The sequence below is a fragment of the Pyxicephalus adspersus genome, chromosome 5, assembly GCF_032062135.1.
Source record: "Pyxicephalus adspersus chromosome 5, UCB_Pads_2.0, whole genome shotgun sequence".
Taxonomy (NCBI): Eukaryota; Metazoa; Chordata; class Amphibia; order Anura; family Pyxicephalidae; genus Pyxicephalus; species Pyxicephalus adspersus.
In genome coordinates this window covers 56,406,567-56,426,187 of record NC_092862.1, presented here as the reverse complement: position 1 = coordinate 56,426,187, position 19,621 = coordinate 56,406,567, and the positions used below count along the sequence as shown (strand labels likewise).

The window sequence follows — 19,621 nt, the reverse complement described above, 5'->3', positions numbered from 1 at the left end:
GGACACCACAGATTAGGCTATGAGCCATCTTTTAAGAGGAATATAAGACAAAAATCTACTGTGTAGGCACCATTAAGATTTCTAAATGAATGAGTTCAGGTCCACTTCAGCGCAAGGTGCTTATTATCATTCTTTAAAATTCACTCCGATAATCAGCACCTTGGATAGTCTGAGGAATTTGCTTTAATCGCCTGCTGTATATAAAATTATTCATAACATTATTTCAGTCCCAGCAGCTCATGTATGAGGTTTAAAAAAACAACACCTTAGTCACGCTGTATTTAAAATGTTTATTCTGAACAAAAGCAAGTCCAAATTGGCAAAGGCAATATATTCTTTGTACTAGATATATTACAGGTAAGTAGAAATTATGGTGGCCTAACTGGCACCACATTAAGCCTTTCCTACAGCTAGGGGTTCCTGACTTCCCAACATTACTAATAAATTATATAATATTTATATAGGAATATAAAAGTGTCCTGTATCACACATTAAAAACTGAATTGCAGAAATGTGAATTTCCTAACTGGAAAAAAAAAACAGGACTTGTTAATTACATCTAAAAATGATGCATAAATGATGCTCCACCCAGTATGAAGATGAAATGAAAGAAGCCAAAATGTACAACTATGTCAACGAAAGGTTTGAGGTTTAAAACACATCATGTAACAACAGCTACCAAGGAAAAAAAAACAATGATTACAGTGTGGAAACTGACAGAGCTACGGCCATGAATCAGTTACCTGTGCATGTAAAGGAGCAGCACAATAAAAAATCTGTACATTGCATCTAAATTACAAAACCAAAATGTAAGCCTTTAAAAAGGGTGATGAGCTTACATAATGTACTATGTACAGCAAAGCCAAGGGAATCTACAAAACCAGCCTAAACAGAGTCAGCACATGGTGCACAATGCATCTCAAGGATTGGATTTATTTTTTTTTTTACCCTGATATTCCTACATTATAGACAATCTCAGTTCTAATATAAAGCCTGAACATGCTTTTCAAACTCCTTAATGCATTGTATGATGACACTGGCTAGCTACTGAATACCGTTATTAATTATTAGTCCACAAGCCCAAAAATAAAGACCGCTTAAGCTTGACCATCCACCTTCTAATACAACAATACTGGTGCCTGGGACCAGGACAGAATATGTCATTAGTAATTGTGGTATCCACCCCATCCACTTTCTACACTGCATGTTAAGTGTGTTCTTGTCATCAAAGCTTCAACAAACACACAGCACACATTCACAAGCCAAGTTTGTAAAAAAAATGCAACAAAAATAAGACAAAAGCTGACAATAGTGTTAAATGCAGAGAGAAATTTGTAAAAGTGACAAAATGACATAAAGAGGTCTGTGTGGCAGAACTACTGGACCAGAAATCAGGAGCACCACAGTGAACACCAAACATAAAAAGTTGACTAACAAGTGTTTTGGATCATAAATGTTACACCAGTTCCAGTTTTCATTTTATTTCCTAAAAGTGAAATTGTAGCCATATTTAGCGGCATGCCATTTTCTGTAACATTAATATTTTGAAGCAGTCTGGTAAACTCTAATAATCTTCAGGAAAGTCCATGTCATGCTTCACCTGTTTCAGATCCTCCATTTTAAATCCAAGTATTACTTGTTGTTTGTGATTTTTGAAAAACTTCATGCATACATATCGCCTTGTACCAAAAAATGAAGCAACGTCACTCCTCCACATATCTAGCACATGTGCAAGCAATTCAATTTCCTTTTTGCTGGGGTAAGGTTTTGTATGGAAATACTTGAGCAAGAACTCCTTTTTAGCTTCATGAGATGCAGTTGCAGAGGCATCTGGTACCATCACAAGCTTTCCGACATTTTGATTGGCAGATACATCTAAAATTTCTGATTTGGGTTCAAGCTTCCTTTTTTTAGAAGGCACAGGAGACAAGTCGTTTGAAGGACCTGGACCATTTTTCTGTGTAATCTTTGTATCATTTGATGGGACCTGAGTATCTTTTGTATTATCATTTGTTCCTCCTTTCGATTGTCCTTTGCCTTCTGCGGACAACTCTAGTGCTGCGATACTATCTTTAGGAGCATTACGACAGCGCTGAAGATGCACTGCAATAGCGGATAAGGTCATACTACCAGTATAGACACCACAACAGTGTATACATTTAAATGCAGGTGACTTAAGTATAGTATGCATTGTGGGCATTATGTGGTGCCTTTCCTTTAAATGTGTTTCCAATGATTCTGACTTTGATAAAACATGATCACAAAAAGAACATTTAGAACCCTGCTCATCATTTGAGTTGCTTCTTTCAGCAGCGGTTTGTATTTTTATGTACAAAGGAGCAGCAGTGTTAGAATTGGCCCCAGCCACTACAGCAATGTGCATTTCTTTTTCCCCAAGTTCTTCCTTAGAAACATTGAAAGTAAAGTCAAAATGAGGAAACCTGGGCACACCACTAGCATCACATGAAACTGTAATACCTTTTCTGAAAAAGTCTCCATGAATTTTTTTCACATCCACATGCAGGATTTTCATGTGGTAGATAAAGTTTCTGAGTTCGTAAAAAACAGCTTTGCAATATAGACATACCATACCATGCATTAACAGGTGGTGCAACACCTCTTTGTCTTGAGTGAACACCTTGCACGTGACACATCGAATAGACTTTTCTTTCACAACTTTCAAGAAAGACGCGTGTGCTGCTACAACTACAGGTGGCTTTGCTTCATTGTTTGAGGCAGTTTCTGTTGGCTTATCTGGGTTATTTTCCTGTTTTATATGAGCAATCTGCATATGGACTTCATATACATTTGAAGGGAATAGTTCATTGCATACAGGACAGGTCTTCCACTGTTTGGTTGCTTTGTCTATAGCACCCGGAGAAACAGCTGGGCTAATGGCAGGAGTAGGTTTTGAAGTTTGGGGTTTTTGTGATGTGCTTTGTGGCACCTGTACAACAGGGGGAGATGGTGCACTGGCCGGAGAGGTTGATACTTGAACTACTTTCTCAGGCTGGGAAAGCTGTACAGGCACTTGTGGTGGATTAACAGCCGGAGGGTTAACAGCTGGAATAGCACATGGAGCAACAGGTAATGTTACAAGAGTATACGTAGGTATTCCATTTACTTGTTTTCCTGTTGGTATAAGCTGCCTTATTATAGGTGCTGCAAGGAAAGTATTTTGAGGAACACCAGGTTGATTGCCTACAGCATTAGTTGGCTTCAGTGGTTGATTGACAGAGATGACTGTAGGCCTTACACCTTGATTTAACTGTATTACATTGGGCTGCTGTGGACATGTAAGTACTGCTGACTGGTTCACAGGAAGCAGGCCCCCAGGTAATGGTTGGTTTACTGGTAAAACAGCAGGTCGCACAGTGGTTGGAGCTCCACGAATTATCTGTCCACCAACACTGCAGGCAGAAGGAAGCATTGTTGCAGCGACTGGCTGATTAAGAGCAAATCTTGGGGACAGGAACACACCTTGAGGAAGGGAAGCTTGTAAGGTAATGCTCTGGTTTTGGGGAAGAGAAGTAGTTACAAATCCAACTTGAGCAGTAGGGGCAACAGTAGTAGACGTGGTCTTCACTAAACCTCCAGCAGGATCAGGAACAGATTTTAAAGATGGTACTATATTTGAAATAATAGCAGTAGGTACTCCCAAATTAGGTTGACTGGGACCATTGTGGGGAAGTGAAGCCATCTTTGCATCCTGAGGAGATGGAGGAGCCACAGCTGGGGCGATTGGTAACGTTGCTGGTTTAGGCGATAGGGCTACAGGGGAAGTTAAAACTCTTTTGTATGGCCTTTTTATACTTGATCGCCCAGCATCATAGATGTCAGTTCTCAGCTTTCGTTCCAAATCATTATGCTTGTCAGATGTCAGAATATGGTACATTAACGCATCATGGTTATGGATTGTGTAATTGCATTTTTTGCAGAAAAATCTATTATCCAAACTAGCTTTTGATCCAGTCCCTTTAAGTTCCTCCTCAGACTTTTCCCCAAAATAATTTTCAAGTTCACTTTTGTGGTGGTTCATTAGAACATGTCTCTTTATAGTGTAATATAGGCTATCGGTAAAAGAACACTTTAAACAAGAAAATTTCATTGGAACTGCTTTTGGATAATCTTTTGCCCAAACGGTATTTTGATCGTCTTTTGTAGCAGATGTTTGGACTTTTCGAACACTCGAGTGGAAAATCCGCATGTGCCTGACCACATTATTTGTTTGGGAAGTAAATGGGCATCTTGGACAAGTTGCCATAATCTCTTGGTCTTTCTCCTCCTCATGATAGCGCTGCAGATGACTTTTAAAAGATGACAGCAGCCTTGTTGAAAACTTGCAGAGACTACAGCAAAACTGCTTGGACCTGTAACTCTAAAAAGAAAAAAAAATTGTTATGTTCTTTTCATTAATATGCAAAATTTTAAGAAAAGGGTTTCTGCAATGATATGAAAGTGTCTGATATAGGCAATGTATTGCCTAGACAGCTAGCACCTAAACAAACAATTTATTATATTGCACCTAACCAATTGGATGTGGTGGCTACATATGTTTCTGTTTTTAGGCCAAGAACATTTTTCAGAAAACAAAAAAATCATGAGATTAATTAGAAAGCAAATTGTATCCTTGTTCTGTAAACTTCTAATCCTGTTAGTCCTCCAAAATGGCCATTACAAAACAGCTCTGCTTCAAAGTCCAGTCTCTTTCCACAAATATCATGGAGGAGTGAACATTGTCATCCAGCAAGTGGGTTTTTTACAGAATCATCAGACAGGAAAAACATGTAGCCACCACATCTAAAGAATGGGAAACTGCAATACCATGTATTTTTGTTTATTATGTTTATATATTCTATAAAGTAACCCAAAAGCAGTAAACATCGCTTTAAAACATGCCTGCACACCATTTTTAGAGACTTTTCCTTAAGGTGATGCAGATTGTTTTTTTATTCAGTCTAAATCTTCGTTACACTCTTCATATTAACAAAATTTCATTTTCTATATTACTTCCCTTGGAGGACAAATAGCATAACCTTGCTGAAAGGGAAAAGGCAGAATCTGGACAGAAAACTCCTGTGGATAGGGACACAGCTCCAGGAAATACTCTGGTATATGTGAGGAAAATTTGCCATCAGCAGTCTTTAAAATTAGCTGTTTAGATTTAGATGTCCTGAGCATTAGATTTCACAGGAATTCAGAGCATTCCATTTCCATATTACAAGCAATAAAAGATGTAAAACATGCCATCCCAGAACTCTCTATCTGCTTGTACTAATTATTAATTATCAAAGATCCTCGGGTCCAGTTTACATCTATACAGCCGTGAATATACGGCGCTGTATGCAATGCGCACTGCCATGTGGTGAGGCACCAATTTTTTTTTTTACCAGGCTGTTCACTGAATGAAAACATGTGTGCTGGTTGCACCAAAATGCACGGTGCTGCAGGCTTAACAGCAGGGTGCATTGGGGTGCAACTCATCAACACAAGTTAAACATGTTACTTTGTCACATTACATGGCATTTCCCTACCAGATATATTATTATAGTAGACCTAGTCTTAGTAAGATGCAATACCATTTGATATTAAGCTGGAACAATAGTCATTTGAGATTCACCCCAATACCCAGTAGGTCTGAAGTAAGGCTCTATGTATTGTAGGCTGTCAGTCAGTGTTAAGCACCCGGTGAGTAGAACTGACCACAAGAACAGGACTTAAAGAAGTCCCTTGTACAAGCCTAAACACACACACTTCTGCTTACTTGTTTTTTGCTTATTCCCACTTTGAAAACTAGAAGTTTCAGCAACAAACATAGATGAACATTGGAGCAAGTGTCAAATCAGATGCAGGACATTTCAGGGCTTGTTAACATTACATTTGGGCTGGCAACATACTTGAAAGCTCGATTGTACAATCTGCTTTAAATGTGCCAATTCAAAAGGTTCTTTTGAGCCAAGTTTGTACTGTGAGGATGTAAAGTGTATGGACAACTTTAGCACCAGAGAAATGATGGGACTGGCATAATGTTTACATTATAGACATCATCATTTAGGCATATTCATACAGACAACAGCGGGCACAGGGTTTCCAATTGTACCTCTGCCAGATGCACAAAACCTGACAAGAGTTTACAAGGACGTATTGTGCCGTTCCTTCCCTGTAAAAATAAACCTTCACAGTGATGAAATATAAACATGTTTAGCAGTATTGTACCCAGAGATGTTTTTGGGTGGGTAGTCCCTGTATTGTGACCCAACTTTTCATTAGGCACCCAAAAACAGCCGGGTGGTGTGCCTGGCTAAAAAGGGCTAGGGAAAACACTGATGTTTAGATTCTCATTTCCTTGTTGCCCTTTTAAACTTTGTATTTCAGATGCATGGTATGGCTTTCAAAGCATCTTCCAAACACCACCCTAGAAAGAAAAAACTGTAGTTCTGGGTACAATAAAAGTATGTTAAAATAGAAACACAAGCACACAATCTAAAGCTTCAGCAGTTTTATATAAAAAAGGTCTTTAGAAGTTACAGAAAACAGTTACATCAAGGGAGGATCTTAGCTCACCAAGAAACCTAAAAATTAGTAGTATTTCCCCCCCAGTTGTCTGCCACCAGTTTGATACCCAATAATAGGTTTTATATTTTGCATGGGTAGATAGTGTTGCCAAGCACCTGTTACCAAAGCCTACTTCCACTTTTCAGAAAGAAAAGCTTAAAAGACAAATCAACATTGCGTTCGCCTATGCATGCAACTATTTTAAAATTGTGCCCGGCGTATTTAGGACAAAAATATGCTATTGCTGAAGCAAAGTTAAAAAAACGCACAAAAAAATATCTTTCTGCACATTGCAGCATTGAAACCTTGCTCAAGAGAGTCCTACACAGGACTTTGGTAGTAATAGAAATCTGTTCTACTCTGATTGCCAACCACTAGTTTTAGACATACATTTCTGCGTCCAATAGCTTCCCAAAGCGAGACATCCTCCCATGATGTACTGGAAAAATTTGTGTCGCCTGGATTATAAGTGTTGATTTCCTAAAAAACAAACAAAAGAATATACATTTTGATACTTAATGTATTTAACTTCTTGCAAGCTTCACTATGCCTAAAGGTAGAATTTGAAATTCTGGCACATGAAATTAAATTAAATTTTTTTATCACATAACAGGCTTTTTACTCATTCAATTTTGTGCAATTTTACTCTGCTGGTGAATGCAGACCCATGAGTTATGATTTGGGCACCGGCATGGATCCCTTCCAAGATGACTATGTTAGGAACACAATCCAAAAATCCTAAAAAGGCACATAGATCTGTTAACTACAATGCCAGATTTTTTTTTTTTTTTTTGCAGTAAATAAAAGTATAGTACATGTAAATCCCAAGACCAAAAATATAGTAGTGTGTCCAGTCAAAAAAAAGGTATATATATATATATATATATATATATATATTGTAGCTGTTTGCACTTTGATAGGGAGATTTGTCTTTTGCTGTACTAAAGACACAATAGCAAATTAGGAAAATTTTTATCACAGAGTTGTCCTGGAAAAGGTGTTCCCAAAGAAGGGTTATTCTGTCCTCCTGCTATGATGAAAATGCAAAATAAAGGGGTTTCCCTGTTTTCATGAAAATGGTCACAGACAAATAGAGGGTTAAAATCCCACATGGGGACACAGATAATAAAAACATAAAGGGTTGAATCCTTCCCCGCACAATCTAAAATTTAAACAAGTAGAAGTACAGGTTAGAAGTACACGTAAATGAAGTTGAAAAACACTTACTGTCAGGATCAACAGGTAATACAACTATGTAAATGTTGCTGATATAGTTGATATTTTTGATTTTGTCACTAACTGCTTCACTTTACCATTTAGTTCCTGTCCTCAGCACCTTATGGAAGTCTAAACAGGCAGCTAGAACAGGAACTACAATGCCTTCATGTAAAATATCACATTGATCTGACAAATCTCAACTCCAGAATGAAACAGCACAATTAGAAAGTTCCACTTTAATAATTTAGTATCAGGCAGGTCCTCTTATTGCAGAAAGGGACAGGCGATGTTCTCTTACCTGTACGCTTTTTAAAACTGATATTTTCTTGACCTCAGAACTTCCGAATATCATCAGTTAGCATAATTATTAGCTCTCCCTGATTCTCTCAGTGGCAAAATAAATGCATCCAAGGACTAATAAGCTGCAATATAATACAATTTTGTTCCTAGGGCCTGCAAAGCTCCAATACCAATATTTTCAGGTAATGGAGTAGAGAAACAAAGTTTCTATAGAAGTTATGTGGTTGGCCTTGTCTCTCAGACTGTTTTCTGCAGCACTACAGTGGGGGCCAAGCATAAAATGCAGGTATAAAGTGGAATAAATAGTGCAATTTGAAAGGAATACCACACTAATTGTACAACTCCTTACTAAATTTCAGAAATGTGGTTCCCTCCTTACATACTCGCAGCACTAAAGACAAATCTTATCGTGACAATTGGGAAAATCTAAGCAAACCCATCAACCTCCCCCACGTTTTCAAACAAATGCTCCTGACTAAAAGCAAGTACCAAAAGGTGCCTAATATTACCTTCAATTACTCTTAAAGCCAATCTTCCTGCTCCATAACAACACTGAACACACTCCATCAGTAGACCTTTTGTAGGAAAGCCCTTCCTTCCGCATACATCCTTACATACCTAAGATGCCATTATCTAATAAGATCACTAAAGGAAGTTGCTGGGGCCCCTATTTAATGAGTGGAAGTGAAGGACCTGGGTGCAGGACTTTTATAAGTCAGAACCTGCCTGGTGAGACCTGCTTTTATGCAGAAGTTTTATTTTGAACACAAACAGGCTAATTTATTTTAAAGAAAAATAAATCTACAACCTGTAAAACACACACTAGTAATAAAGTAATTTTTTTTACATGGTAAGCAATTGAAATACCACTTTCAACAATACATACAGCACCTGCACAACAAGTGCAGGATGCATTTCTGGAACTGTACTCGGCTCCTGTGAAATAAAAACTTAGTCACCATCAGAGCAAATCTGAATGTTTACTAGTGTAAAAAAATAAAAAAATAAAATCCATGATTATCATCAAATCCACCATGGTCTTATTAAATGCTCAGTGTTAAACCCAGAAAAATGTTAAAGCTGGGTGGGAGGAAATGGTAGGCGTGTGGCAGCCCTTGTATTGTGACCCAACTTTTCAGTAACTTCAAAAAAACAGCTAGGTGGTTGCTGAAAAGTGCCTGGTGGTACACCCAGCTATAAGGGGCTGGGGAGAACACTTGATGCTGTCCTGTCCAAAAAGTATATTACTAAAGAAGGCATACAATCTGTTGATATAAACTTTCTAAATTCATAATGCAAGTTTACTGCAGACATGACATCCAAATCCAAGCATTAGACGTACAATACCCAGCACAAAGCGCAACTGTATAAAGCAAAATCCAAAAGGTATCTGCACATACCCTATAGAAATCCTCCTCTGCAGATCCCGATCCCAGGATGTTTTAAATGCTAATATTTGTATTTTCTGCATATTTTAGTGCTGGCCCCATGTCACTACTGTCTGGGTGCCAATAGGTAAATTTTAACTTTCAAACAGAACTTAAGTTCCACTTTAAAAATATTTGAACTGTCAAAAAAGCTTTCCGTGTACCCAGCAATCCCAGCTTTCCTGCACATTCCAGGAAGAATGAGTTACGTCATCATCCCCACCTACCTAGCCAATCAAGATGGCCAAAGAGTGCAAGAAGAATGACAAGAATTAACATGACGGTGTCTTGTGACAGAACAGGGACAGGAAAGTATAGCTGTTCCATTTTAATATTAAGTGACTGGAGATTTAGTTTAGCTAGGATAGGTTTGGATTGCATGGTGGTAAAGTAAGGGTGTACTTTTGGGGCCCACTCCCCATATGTTGGGAATTAAATATACTAACCAGAAACACTGCTGTAGGGAAATCCTTGCTGTGTCCTCTATCCAACACAGCAGCGCCAAAAAAGCTGTGAGATTTACTGAGTATGTTCATAGGCCTTAGTTTGGAACACATAGAATGGGGGGCTTGTATGCACGGAAGATACAACTAAACAGCTTTTGAAGAAAAAAAAAAACATGCAGCAACAGGAAAGCTGTACAGCAAAATTCATCCTGCAATTGTGTTTTTGGTAAGAAAGCTACAGAAATGTAGATCCACACAAAAAATATAAATACCCCTATCCTTTTTTATATTAAGGGTGTGGAAGTTGGAGGTAACCACTACTATACCCGTTAAGGGGTTGTTAGGAGGTAATGGATGGGTTAAGGGAAGGTTAGCAGGTTAAGCATTTTAGGGCCCAAAAGTGAATTTTCAGCGTTCAGGTAAGTGGTGATTAGTCATACTTTGCTTTACGGGGGTACTTTGAGCTAAAATTACCATTGAAAATTCTAACAATGCTCCCAACACCAACAATTTACTGCCATACTCTGGTTTATCAAGGTCTGAAGACCATCACAAGGTGTATATTGCCTCAGAGCAACAAAACCAAATACAAAGTTTTCATTTATCCATTATAGGCTGCTCATTTACATAATGTAGGTCAGATGTTTTATTATACAGATTTGGGCACTATTTTTTCAGAGACATCGTTCTACATGAAATCCTAACCAAGTGCTCATGGCAATTGATCTCTTCCGGAATAGCACTCTGATAAGCTCACTACTCTCTGCTATATTTTTATGCAAAAACAAAACAGGTCAGAAATGTATATAGAAATGACCCATAGTAAAGTTATTACTTTTCATTTTATCCACTTTTTTCTGTTTGCAGCCTTGAATTATAAATATTTAACTGTGTAAACATCAACACACATCTCTCCTGATTTATGCACTAAGTAGCCATAATCATAAGATATTAAGATATGTTTGATGTAAAGGATGAATTCTTAAGTCAGTATGTAGTGGTATTGCAACATAGTATACTGCACTAGGGCATCCATCCTTTCTGAATAGCCTGTTGGTGGCCCTGAGCATTGTAGTGTGCCTTCTATAATGTCCTTTCTCTGCCAGTATATTAGTGCAGTAGAGTGTCATTCAAAATCAATGTCACACACATGCATTGACGTAACATGCAAAACCATAAACAGTGTAATAGGTGCCTAAAAGAACAATTCTGCTATTTAGTAAGTCCTATACAATATACACTGACTTGAACAACAAGACCTAAGAAGTGCTGAGTTTAATCCCCTGGGCTTCATAGGAATAGTATCATTACTGAAAAATATTTTATGGTCAGAGAAATTGCAAGGCTCATAAATATAGTTGTGTGCCAAGCAATAATTAATGCAGCATCCTAGTCTAAGACTAACCTACCTTTACTAGATTGCTAAGTAAAAATCAGTGTTCTCCACAGAAATATTTTTCAGTCAGTTAGGGGGAAAAGGTATGTGGAGCAACAAAGCAAATTTAGTGCTCCCAGTTCTTTTTGACATAGGTGTCCAATAACCCCTATAATTCTGTCTTTCTAATGCCCCCCTATACTATTTTTCACCTTGCCAATACATTCCCCTTAGTTAGTCTCGTTTTTCCATCTTCTTTGTACTGTGCCCCAACTGTCCAGTGCATGTGTATTGCGACCGGGCTTCCTAGTGTTTTGTAAAGGGTATAATCCCTTCTGGGCAAGTAACAGTGTAAACAATGTGGTGTAAAAAAAAAAAAATACTGCTAATGCAAACAAAACCTTAGGTAGTGTTTAGACTAGCGGTTTATGCTTCCTCACACCAGTGAATCCCTCCCTGCCTTGGGGGAAATGCTACATCTACCAGCGGCAGCCCAATACAGAAAGAATAGGGGCAGAAGTTAGTGATTCAAAACTGCTTACAACCATCTGCTGGTAAATCTTTAAAGGCTGGTTTCTAGCTGGTTTACTAGCTGCAATGCACATGTGGAGCATCTGACAAGCTGCCAGCCATTGGGATCTATGCAGGATTGCTGGCTCCCACTGCAAATCTTAGCCTGCCTGTATATAGCACACCTACCCCCTGATACACCAGAGCTTTGCAGTGGGCAACAAATATTTATTGATGGGATATGTGGTAAACTCCCTGATAGATGGTTCTGCCATTAGAGTTGGGAGGGAGAAAGGTACTGAATTATCAAAAGAAACATTGTATATACATCAATCCTAATCTATTGAGCAGAGCTGGAAAGCTGCCCAGACTCACCCACTGCACAAAGCAGACTGGATGGGAAAAACTATGAGGAGCAGGCTGCCCAGCTAATTTGACCTAGGGCAAACAATAAAAAGTGCATATTTTACTGGCAAACCAAATTAAATCTAATTTGAGCAAGTTTATTTCATATACATTCCTAAAAAAAAATCTTTCTGAAATTGAGAACAGGTAACCGTGAAAAATGGTTAAAAAGCTGTTGTATAGTTCAACAAATTTGCTTCTGTTGAAGTATTAATCTGCATTTACCCAAACCTAATTAACCTGAGAGCAAACACTTACCCCCTAAATGATTTAGTGCACAATCTCATTCATTCAAAAATTGGGTGCTTGCTCCTAAGTTAGGGTTGTGCAAATAATTACTGCCAGGGTTTGCTAGGCTACCAGCACTGAAGCGGCATAACATTTACCGTAACAATTTCACAAAAGTAAATTTGACTGATTACTAACTGGCTGTTGCAGTGATTTTTTAATCCAGAGTATTTCCTGTTTGCACACCAAGACTTCAGCCGGCAAAAGTTTTACTTTTGTTGATTCACATACACCTCAAGATTTCAAGGTATACAGGGGTCTCCTAAAAACTCACTTACCTCATATGCTTCTCTGCATGTGTCTAAACCAATCTGTAGCAGCAACTGCTTCACCTTTTTCCTAGCCTTTCTTATTTTTTCCAGATTATAGACAGGCGTTTGAAACATTTTTGCAGCACTAGGAAAAATGTAAAATAGACAATTAAATAAAACATTTATCTAACATTTCATTCATTATTCTGTTTCCATAATGATCCACAAATTTAAAAACATAATCACAATCTGAAAAAAAAAACACAATCAGAAATAAAATTTGACAGAGGGGCCGGGCCGATGGTACAGTGGGTGGGGTTATGCCAACATGACACCACTAAACGTGACATCATGATGGCATAACCCCGCCCACTCTCCCATCGCAGATCTGAGCCTGGGATGGGGGAGTGGACGGGCTGTGTCACTGCACACAACCTGCCTACTCTCCCATCGCAGGCTCAGATCCGCAGGAAGTGTTCCGCGGCTCTGACCACTGTGCCCCCCAGCAGGGTCCTTCTCCTGACCCTGCTAAGGGTGGCACTAGTCAGAGCTGCGGAACACCCAAAGGGCCAGAGACACATCCCACAGGCCGTAGTTTGCCAATGCCTGAGCTAGAAGCAGAAATATTAAAACAACACTAGTATTTGTGAGAAGGTTCCACCCATTAATTCTACTGCAAAGCTTTCAGAATATCACCAGCAATCAGTAAAATGAAGTTACTTATTTAAATGAAGTTTGAAGTTACTGAAGTTAAATTGTTTTTGGCAATTTGACAGATGCTTTCATGTATGTATCAGCCCATGCGCTCTTTCAAATGCCAAAAGTATATATTTTGTGTTTTACCTCTTTATAAAAGCCTGGATATGATAAACATTTAAATAAGAGCTATTTGTATGCAAGGATAGAACACAAGTGCCTGTAGCTTCCCATGTTACATTGATTGGACGCTGAAATATTTATTGAAACAAAACTTAACTATGGATTGTTGCATTAAAAAAGTAATGGGGTGATATGATTTTTAATTTGTAACTTGCACAAGCAACAATATTATGAATACATAGTAATTATGTAGCGCCGACATATTACGCAGCGCTTTACAAAGTCCAAAGTCATGCCACATGTGTGATCAACATGCAAAGTCATAATATTTACACAGCACCAGGTAAAGTATGTTGGAATACATGAGCAGTCATTCTTATGTTTGGCAGCAAGAATTCTATGTTCAGCCTCCTGAATTTGGTGGCAACTTTAAAATGCCACTATCTGGTTTTGGATTCCCTTGAAGGCAAGATTTCTCTCTACCCAAAGGTAAATTCACTTTGGCCTCCATTTGTTGATATATTTCAAACTAGGGGCATTGTGCAAAAGGATAATGTGTTGGTGCTCATTGACTTTGTTCTGAGAAAATGCACAGGGCTTTCATTTTCTTCCAAACTGGCTGTACAGAAATGGGCACCCACACATGTGATCACATGTATGGATATGGAGGGCCCGCTAATAGATTACAGTGGCCTGGAACAAGAATCTGGGCTTCAAGCATGTCTGAAAACCAAATACACACCCTTAAGAGAAACAACCTGAGGGACCTGCAATTTAAATTTAGCCCACTTAACAGGAAGAACACACCAGGACTGAAAACTCCTGTGAAAAAGCATGTTACCAAGATTGAGGCAGAACCCTCATACCAGGTTTTGGTTGGAAATAAATACTGAAAATCTAGATAACATTTTCTCAAACTCTGTTGAAACATCAGTGTAAACCAAGGATATTGAAAGGCAATTAACAACTACTACCTAGCCAGGCTGTTACCAAAACTTTTAGTTTTTTAAGCCATATTTCTGAATTGTGTCATCTTGTCCATTGTTGTCAAAAGGTCAAACTTAAATGCAAGGTCAGCAGTTTTGGAGATCTTGGGGACAGAAACATCCAGAAGAGGCCACTGATCTTTGATATATTTTTTTTAAAAATTAAGGTTAATCTAAAAGTTTTTTTTCTGGTTTGGCCCATTCCATCACATTGCACCAGGAATTTTCTCCTGAAGGCTCATACTCTATCTGGTCATGCCTCAACAACCCCCCCCCCCAAAAAGAAAATCTAAGATCTCCTAGATCAGGGGTGCCCAACAGGTAGACCGCAATAGCAACGCAAGTAGATTGCGGCGCCCTGCCTTTCAAAATAAACTCTACTGCGCACAGGAGTTATTAAGTCCAAGTTTTTATTGTTGGTAGATCATTTTGACTTGGTCATTTTAAAAGTAGCTCGCAAGCCAAGAAAGTGTGGGCACCCCTGCCCTAGATGGTTATTGGCATACTCCAGAAAGCCTAAATCTAAAATTCTAGAGGGGGAGGGAGATCTTTTTTCACTGCCTTGAAGGAGTGAGATGACCAACAACCAAAATCCACGTTCTACGATACTACCTCTGCTACCGACAACACAAGAGATGCAGACTGGCAAAAAAAAAATAGTTTGGGAAAGCATGATTTCTGCCAAGAGGGACCTAAAAAACATGAAGGTGAAAACTAACTCCTCCTTAAAAGATATGAGGTGATATCTATGAACACAGGCAGATTCTGCCTTAGGCAAATTGCTTCTGCATGATTAAATGAATAAAGCTACACACAGCGGTCATCTTTTTGGGGATGATCTATCTTATCTTTTCTGAGGTGTTAGCCTAAAACAGACCAGCAAGAAGCTGATGAGAATACAGGTCTCCTTCCTACAGCAGAAAAGGATGTTAGGGGTCCCACGTGACACACTGTCCTGTATGGAAAAAATCCAAAGAAAAAATGCACAGGTGCGGCAAAAAGGTACTGCAATCTTAAACTTACCAAAGACATGCTGGTGCCAGTGTCTATGTCTGTGTCTGCGGGATCTATCATAGAAACTAAGCAGCAGCAGTTACCATCTCACAAAAAAGACCCAACCCTTCAGGTGATGGAGCTGCAAAGCAAAAAGTGGCAAGGGCCACACAGTGTGTTTGGCAGGGGAAAAATCTCTTCCAGATAAGGCCTTTACCAGTCAAACAAGAACAAAGTAAGCCACCAGACCCCCTTGTCTGTATGGAGGAAGAATCCTGAAGAGCAGAAGCAATCTGTCTCACAGAGAAACACAAGAAAAGTATGGAGCTCCAGGTTCCAGGCAATATATCTTCACAAGATGGAGGAAACATCTCTCTCCTGTGGGATCATCCTCTCCCATATGCTGTCTCCAATGATGACTAAGGAAAGTTTCACTACATCTACATAGTTATTCACCATCTAGGACATAGGAGGTGTCAGCTGCGAACTATCAATCTGTTCTGCATTGTTTTATCAAAAGGTAGAGACAGTCAGAGGCGTGCAGGAATTTTTTTTTAACTTATGGAAAAAATAGGCTTTTAATTGTTCACTTAAACCAGAAAACAATTTGTGCAACAAAATTTTCTCTCTCCTATATACAGGTCTCCCTCTAAACAGAAAAAAATTCTAGCACTATTGTACAATGGAATCATAGGCGTTACTTTGTTTTTTTATTTAGTTTTCCTCCTGGAGCCAGTTTGTTGGGCAGATTATCCCACGGTTTTCCCTTCCACACAGCAGCCCGGTTCAGGCTTAGGCTGTACAGACTTTAAATCACTTTCAAATGCCCAAATAATTTTTAAATGTGTTTATGGGAGTTTACAAAATTGTTTAAAGGTGTTTTAAAGCCAGCCTAAAAAGGTTTATAAAAGCCCATAATGCTTTTTGGGTGTTTGTAATCATTTCCAGCCATTTAAAGCAAGGGTTTAAAACGCTTATAAATGCCAGTAAACTTCTATTTCATTTCAGTGAAAGCATTTATGGTTATAAGTGTATAAAAGCAATTCAAGAAATGTAAAATACAGCAAGAATCAATCAGTCAAAAACATGCTGCCCACAGGCGCCCTGGTATGGACTAGCCCATTGGAATGCATGAGAATTTCAAAAATGGGCTATTAAGCGCTAAGGAAACAGTCTGTGTAGACTGAACCTTATTGCAGAATGCTGTCAGTGAGTCTGGACACTGACCCCCAATCCCCGCATTAACTGAAACGTTCACATCAGTGTCACAGAAGGGTTTTACAGCAAAACAGAGTAAATATTAGTATTACATCATGACTACAATTATAGTCCCACCTTGCACTTTTTTTTTTTTTTGAATTGCTAGGCCTAGCCATCACCAAACCAAAAGGCCGACATATTGCACATATAACCTACAAAGACAATGCCAAGACTGGAGAGCAGCAGATTACAATAGAGACCCTTATTATGCTAGTGAAAAAACATTAACCTTTCAGTTGTCACATCCATGTAAAACAAAAAAAAAACTTTAACATAATGACAAAGTAGTTTTGATGCAATCTCCAAACTCCTCTGAAAAAAAGAACCAAAAAAGGACATATGAGCTGCCACAAGAGAGTTGTAATAAAGTCTACCGAAATAATGAATCTCACATCTAATTATTTCTTGTTCTTTTAACTATGCCATTGTGTTAGAACTGTAGAAAATGTGCAAACAAATATCTGTTGTCCCTACCAGAAACCCAATTCTGTCCAGTGAATTTTGGAAATGTATTTGCATGTGTTATCAGCCTTAGTGTGCTCATTTCTGTGGACTACAGAACAATCACCTCCCTATGGTAAAAAGATAAGTGAGGTGTTATGTTGTTCAAACCACTCCCTGTGTTAAAGTGACATTTGTTTAACCAAAATAAAGGGGAAAAACTAAGCTCTGGGGTTTGGGTGGTAGGGAAATTCCCTTGTAGATGGCCCACCCCCGGTACTGCCTAAATTCTTGTTTATGTCAGAGTAAAAAGGCAAAGAGATTTACCTACCTTCTCTCTTGCTCCCCTTAGCAGCCAGCACGTTACTGCTGCATCCAACACTTCAGATTTATAGGTCCTCAGTTACAATGCAAGGTTATTGGTCCTACATTGTAAAGGATGACATCCATGTCTGTGGCTTAGGAAAAAGGCAGGGGGGCCAATCACACAGAGGAGGAGCCTGAGAGAGCAAGAGATTCCTTTTCATCATTTAATGTGTATATATATATATATATATATATATATATATATATATATTGGCAATTGTTTTTTAATCTTTTTGGGGAGTCTTTTTTTGCATTACATGGGCTGCTTCTTCTGCATCTCAGGCATGCGTCATCAAGGCTTTCCAAAGTACAAGTGTTTTTTCTCACACACACAGCAAGATCAGCACTTTTTCTTACATTTGGAGGAAGACATCACCTGAAGTCACGCCTGGACAATGACAAATGACAGGTGATGTGAGGAAGAACCAGGGAGAAAGAAGATGGCAGCGCTGGACAGAACAGCCTGAGAGAAAAAAGAAGCCGAGACTGCACAGGACTCACTGGGCTCGGTTTGTGGACAGATTGAGGGCTTTTCACTAGTAAAGGTAGGTGATTTTTTTTTTTTTTTTTTTAATGAAAAAAAGTGCATTTTTTTTGTATCAAGCCCTGATACAAGGGAAGATTTTATTTTAAATTCTAGCGCTTTAAAATGTGTTTCACTGACATGCACTGTATATTTCACCAATTTGTGTCATAACTTCAGTGACAATCCAACACCAGATACACTTTATAAAAAAAAAAAAAATGTATAGGAAACTTTTTTTTATAGATTTGAATTTACTTAAAAAAAAGCATTAGAATCTATCATTTTTACTGCGTTCCACAGATTTTTTTTATTGGTGATCACTATAATATTTATATAGGTTGAAATTAAAAAATCCGGCCATCAATAATGCAGTTCCTTCAGATTTCTGGAATAGATTTTGGAGCGCATTTTCAAATATATATAATTATATGTAATGTTTTCTGTAGGCACCATTTATGTTTTGATGACACTGTACTCCAGAATCAGCTGTTGGGTCTTGCTTGCACATGCTTTCCTGCTCATTCCTTTTCATTTATTTGCTGCTGTATAGCCCTATTTTGGATTTAGCATCAATTTAAAGGACTGTCAGGTAGTTATTTTCTGTTAAATTTATACAGCATATATAACGATGAAAAACCCGGCACTACTTAGGTCCGGAGGTTGCCGGTGATTTTTAAATGTCAACCTGTATATTATCATTATCACTATGATGATGTGACTCAGTATACAAAATATTAAATGAGCCATGAAAGCCTGGTGGTGCATTACCCTGCTGGCAGCACCTATACAGCCCAAATTACATTGCATCCAGTCAGTGTATAAGTGGCACTATATACACATGAAGGGATAAGCACACACACACACATTATATGTGTGTGTGTATATATATATATATATATATATATATATATACACACACACACACACACACACATAGTTATATATATATATATATATATACACACACACACAGCCCCCAGCACAGGAGAGCAGAGCTGTTGCCTCCTCCTCGGGGCACCTAGTGCAGCCCCTAGGGGGCAGAGCGAGGAACGCAGCATCTGCCTGTGAGGTGAATCATGGCGTCCCCGCCAGAAAAAGGAGGAGTCCCCGCCGCAGCTGGAACACAAGCCGCTGCTGCAGCAGCCTCCCCCCTCTCTCTTCTCCCTCACACATACAATAGCCACACGTGCAGCGCTTACCCGGCAGAGGATAGAGCTCCGCTTATCAGAGGACCGGCCCGCCTCCTCCTCCCCGCCGGTACAGGCCGCTGTCTCCGCCCCTTTTGTTTCTGAGGAGAGTGTGTCTGCAGTCACCGTGTGGGTGGGCGTGCTGGCCGAGGTCCCGTGTCCGCTCCTCTCCCGCCACCGAGACGCCGTCCCCCGACTCTCTCACCGCCAGAAAATGGCGTCCGGGTATATACGTAGGAAGTGACGTCAGAGACCCTATTATTTGCAT

The 19,621-nt window shown here is 39.0% G+C and overlaps 1 protein-coding gene across 4 annotated transcripts; it reads right to left on the bottom strand.

Moving 5' to 3' along the window:
- Positions 1 to 273: 273 nt before the first annotated feature.
- Positions 274 to 19,588, bottom strand: ADNP2 (ADNP homeobox 2). Of its 4 annotated transcripts, XM_072411578.1 has the most exons (5): positions 19,366 to 19,588; positions 17,606 to 17,774; positions 12,803 to 12,920; positions 6,946 to 7,035; positions 274 to 4,378 (listed from the first exon to the last, which is right to left on the bottom strand). In XM_072411578.1, exons 3-5 carry the CDS (start codon positions 12,908 to 12,910, stop codon positions 1,565 to 1,567), a joined length of 3,012 nt encoding a protein of 1,003 aa, XP_072267679.1. In that variant the 5' UTR covers positions 12,911 to 12,920; positions 17,606 to 17,774; positions 19,366 to 19,588; the 3' UTR covers positions 274 to 1,564. The 4 variants fall into 4 exon arrangements, with proteins under 4 accessions (XP_072267679.1, XP_072267681.1, XP_072267678.1 ...); XM_072411580.1 differs by lacking the exon at positions 6,946 to 7,035; XM_072411577.1 differs by lacking the exon at positions 17,606 to 17,774.
- Between the last annotated feature and the right edge of the window lie 33 nt (positions 19,589 to 19,621).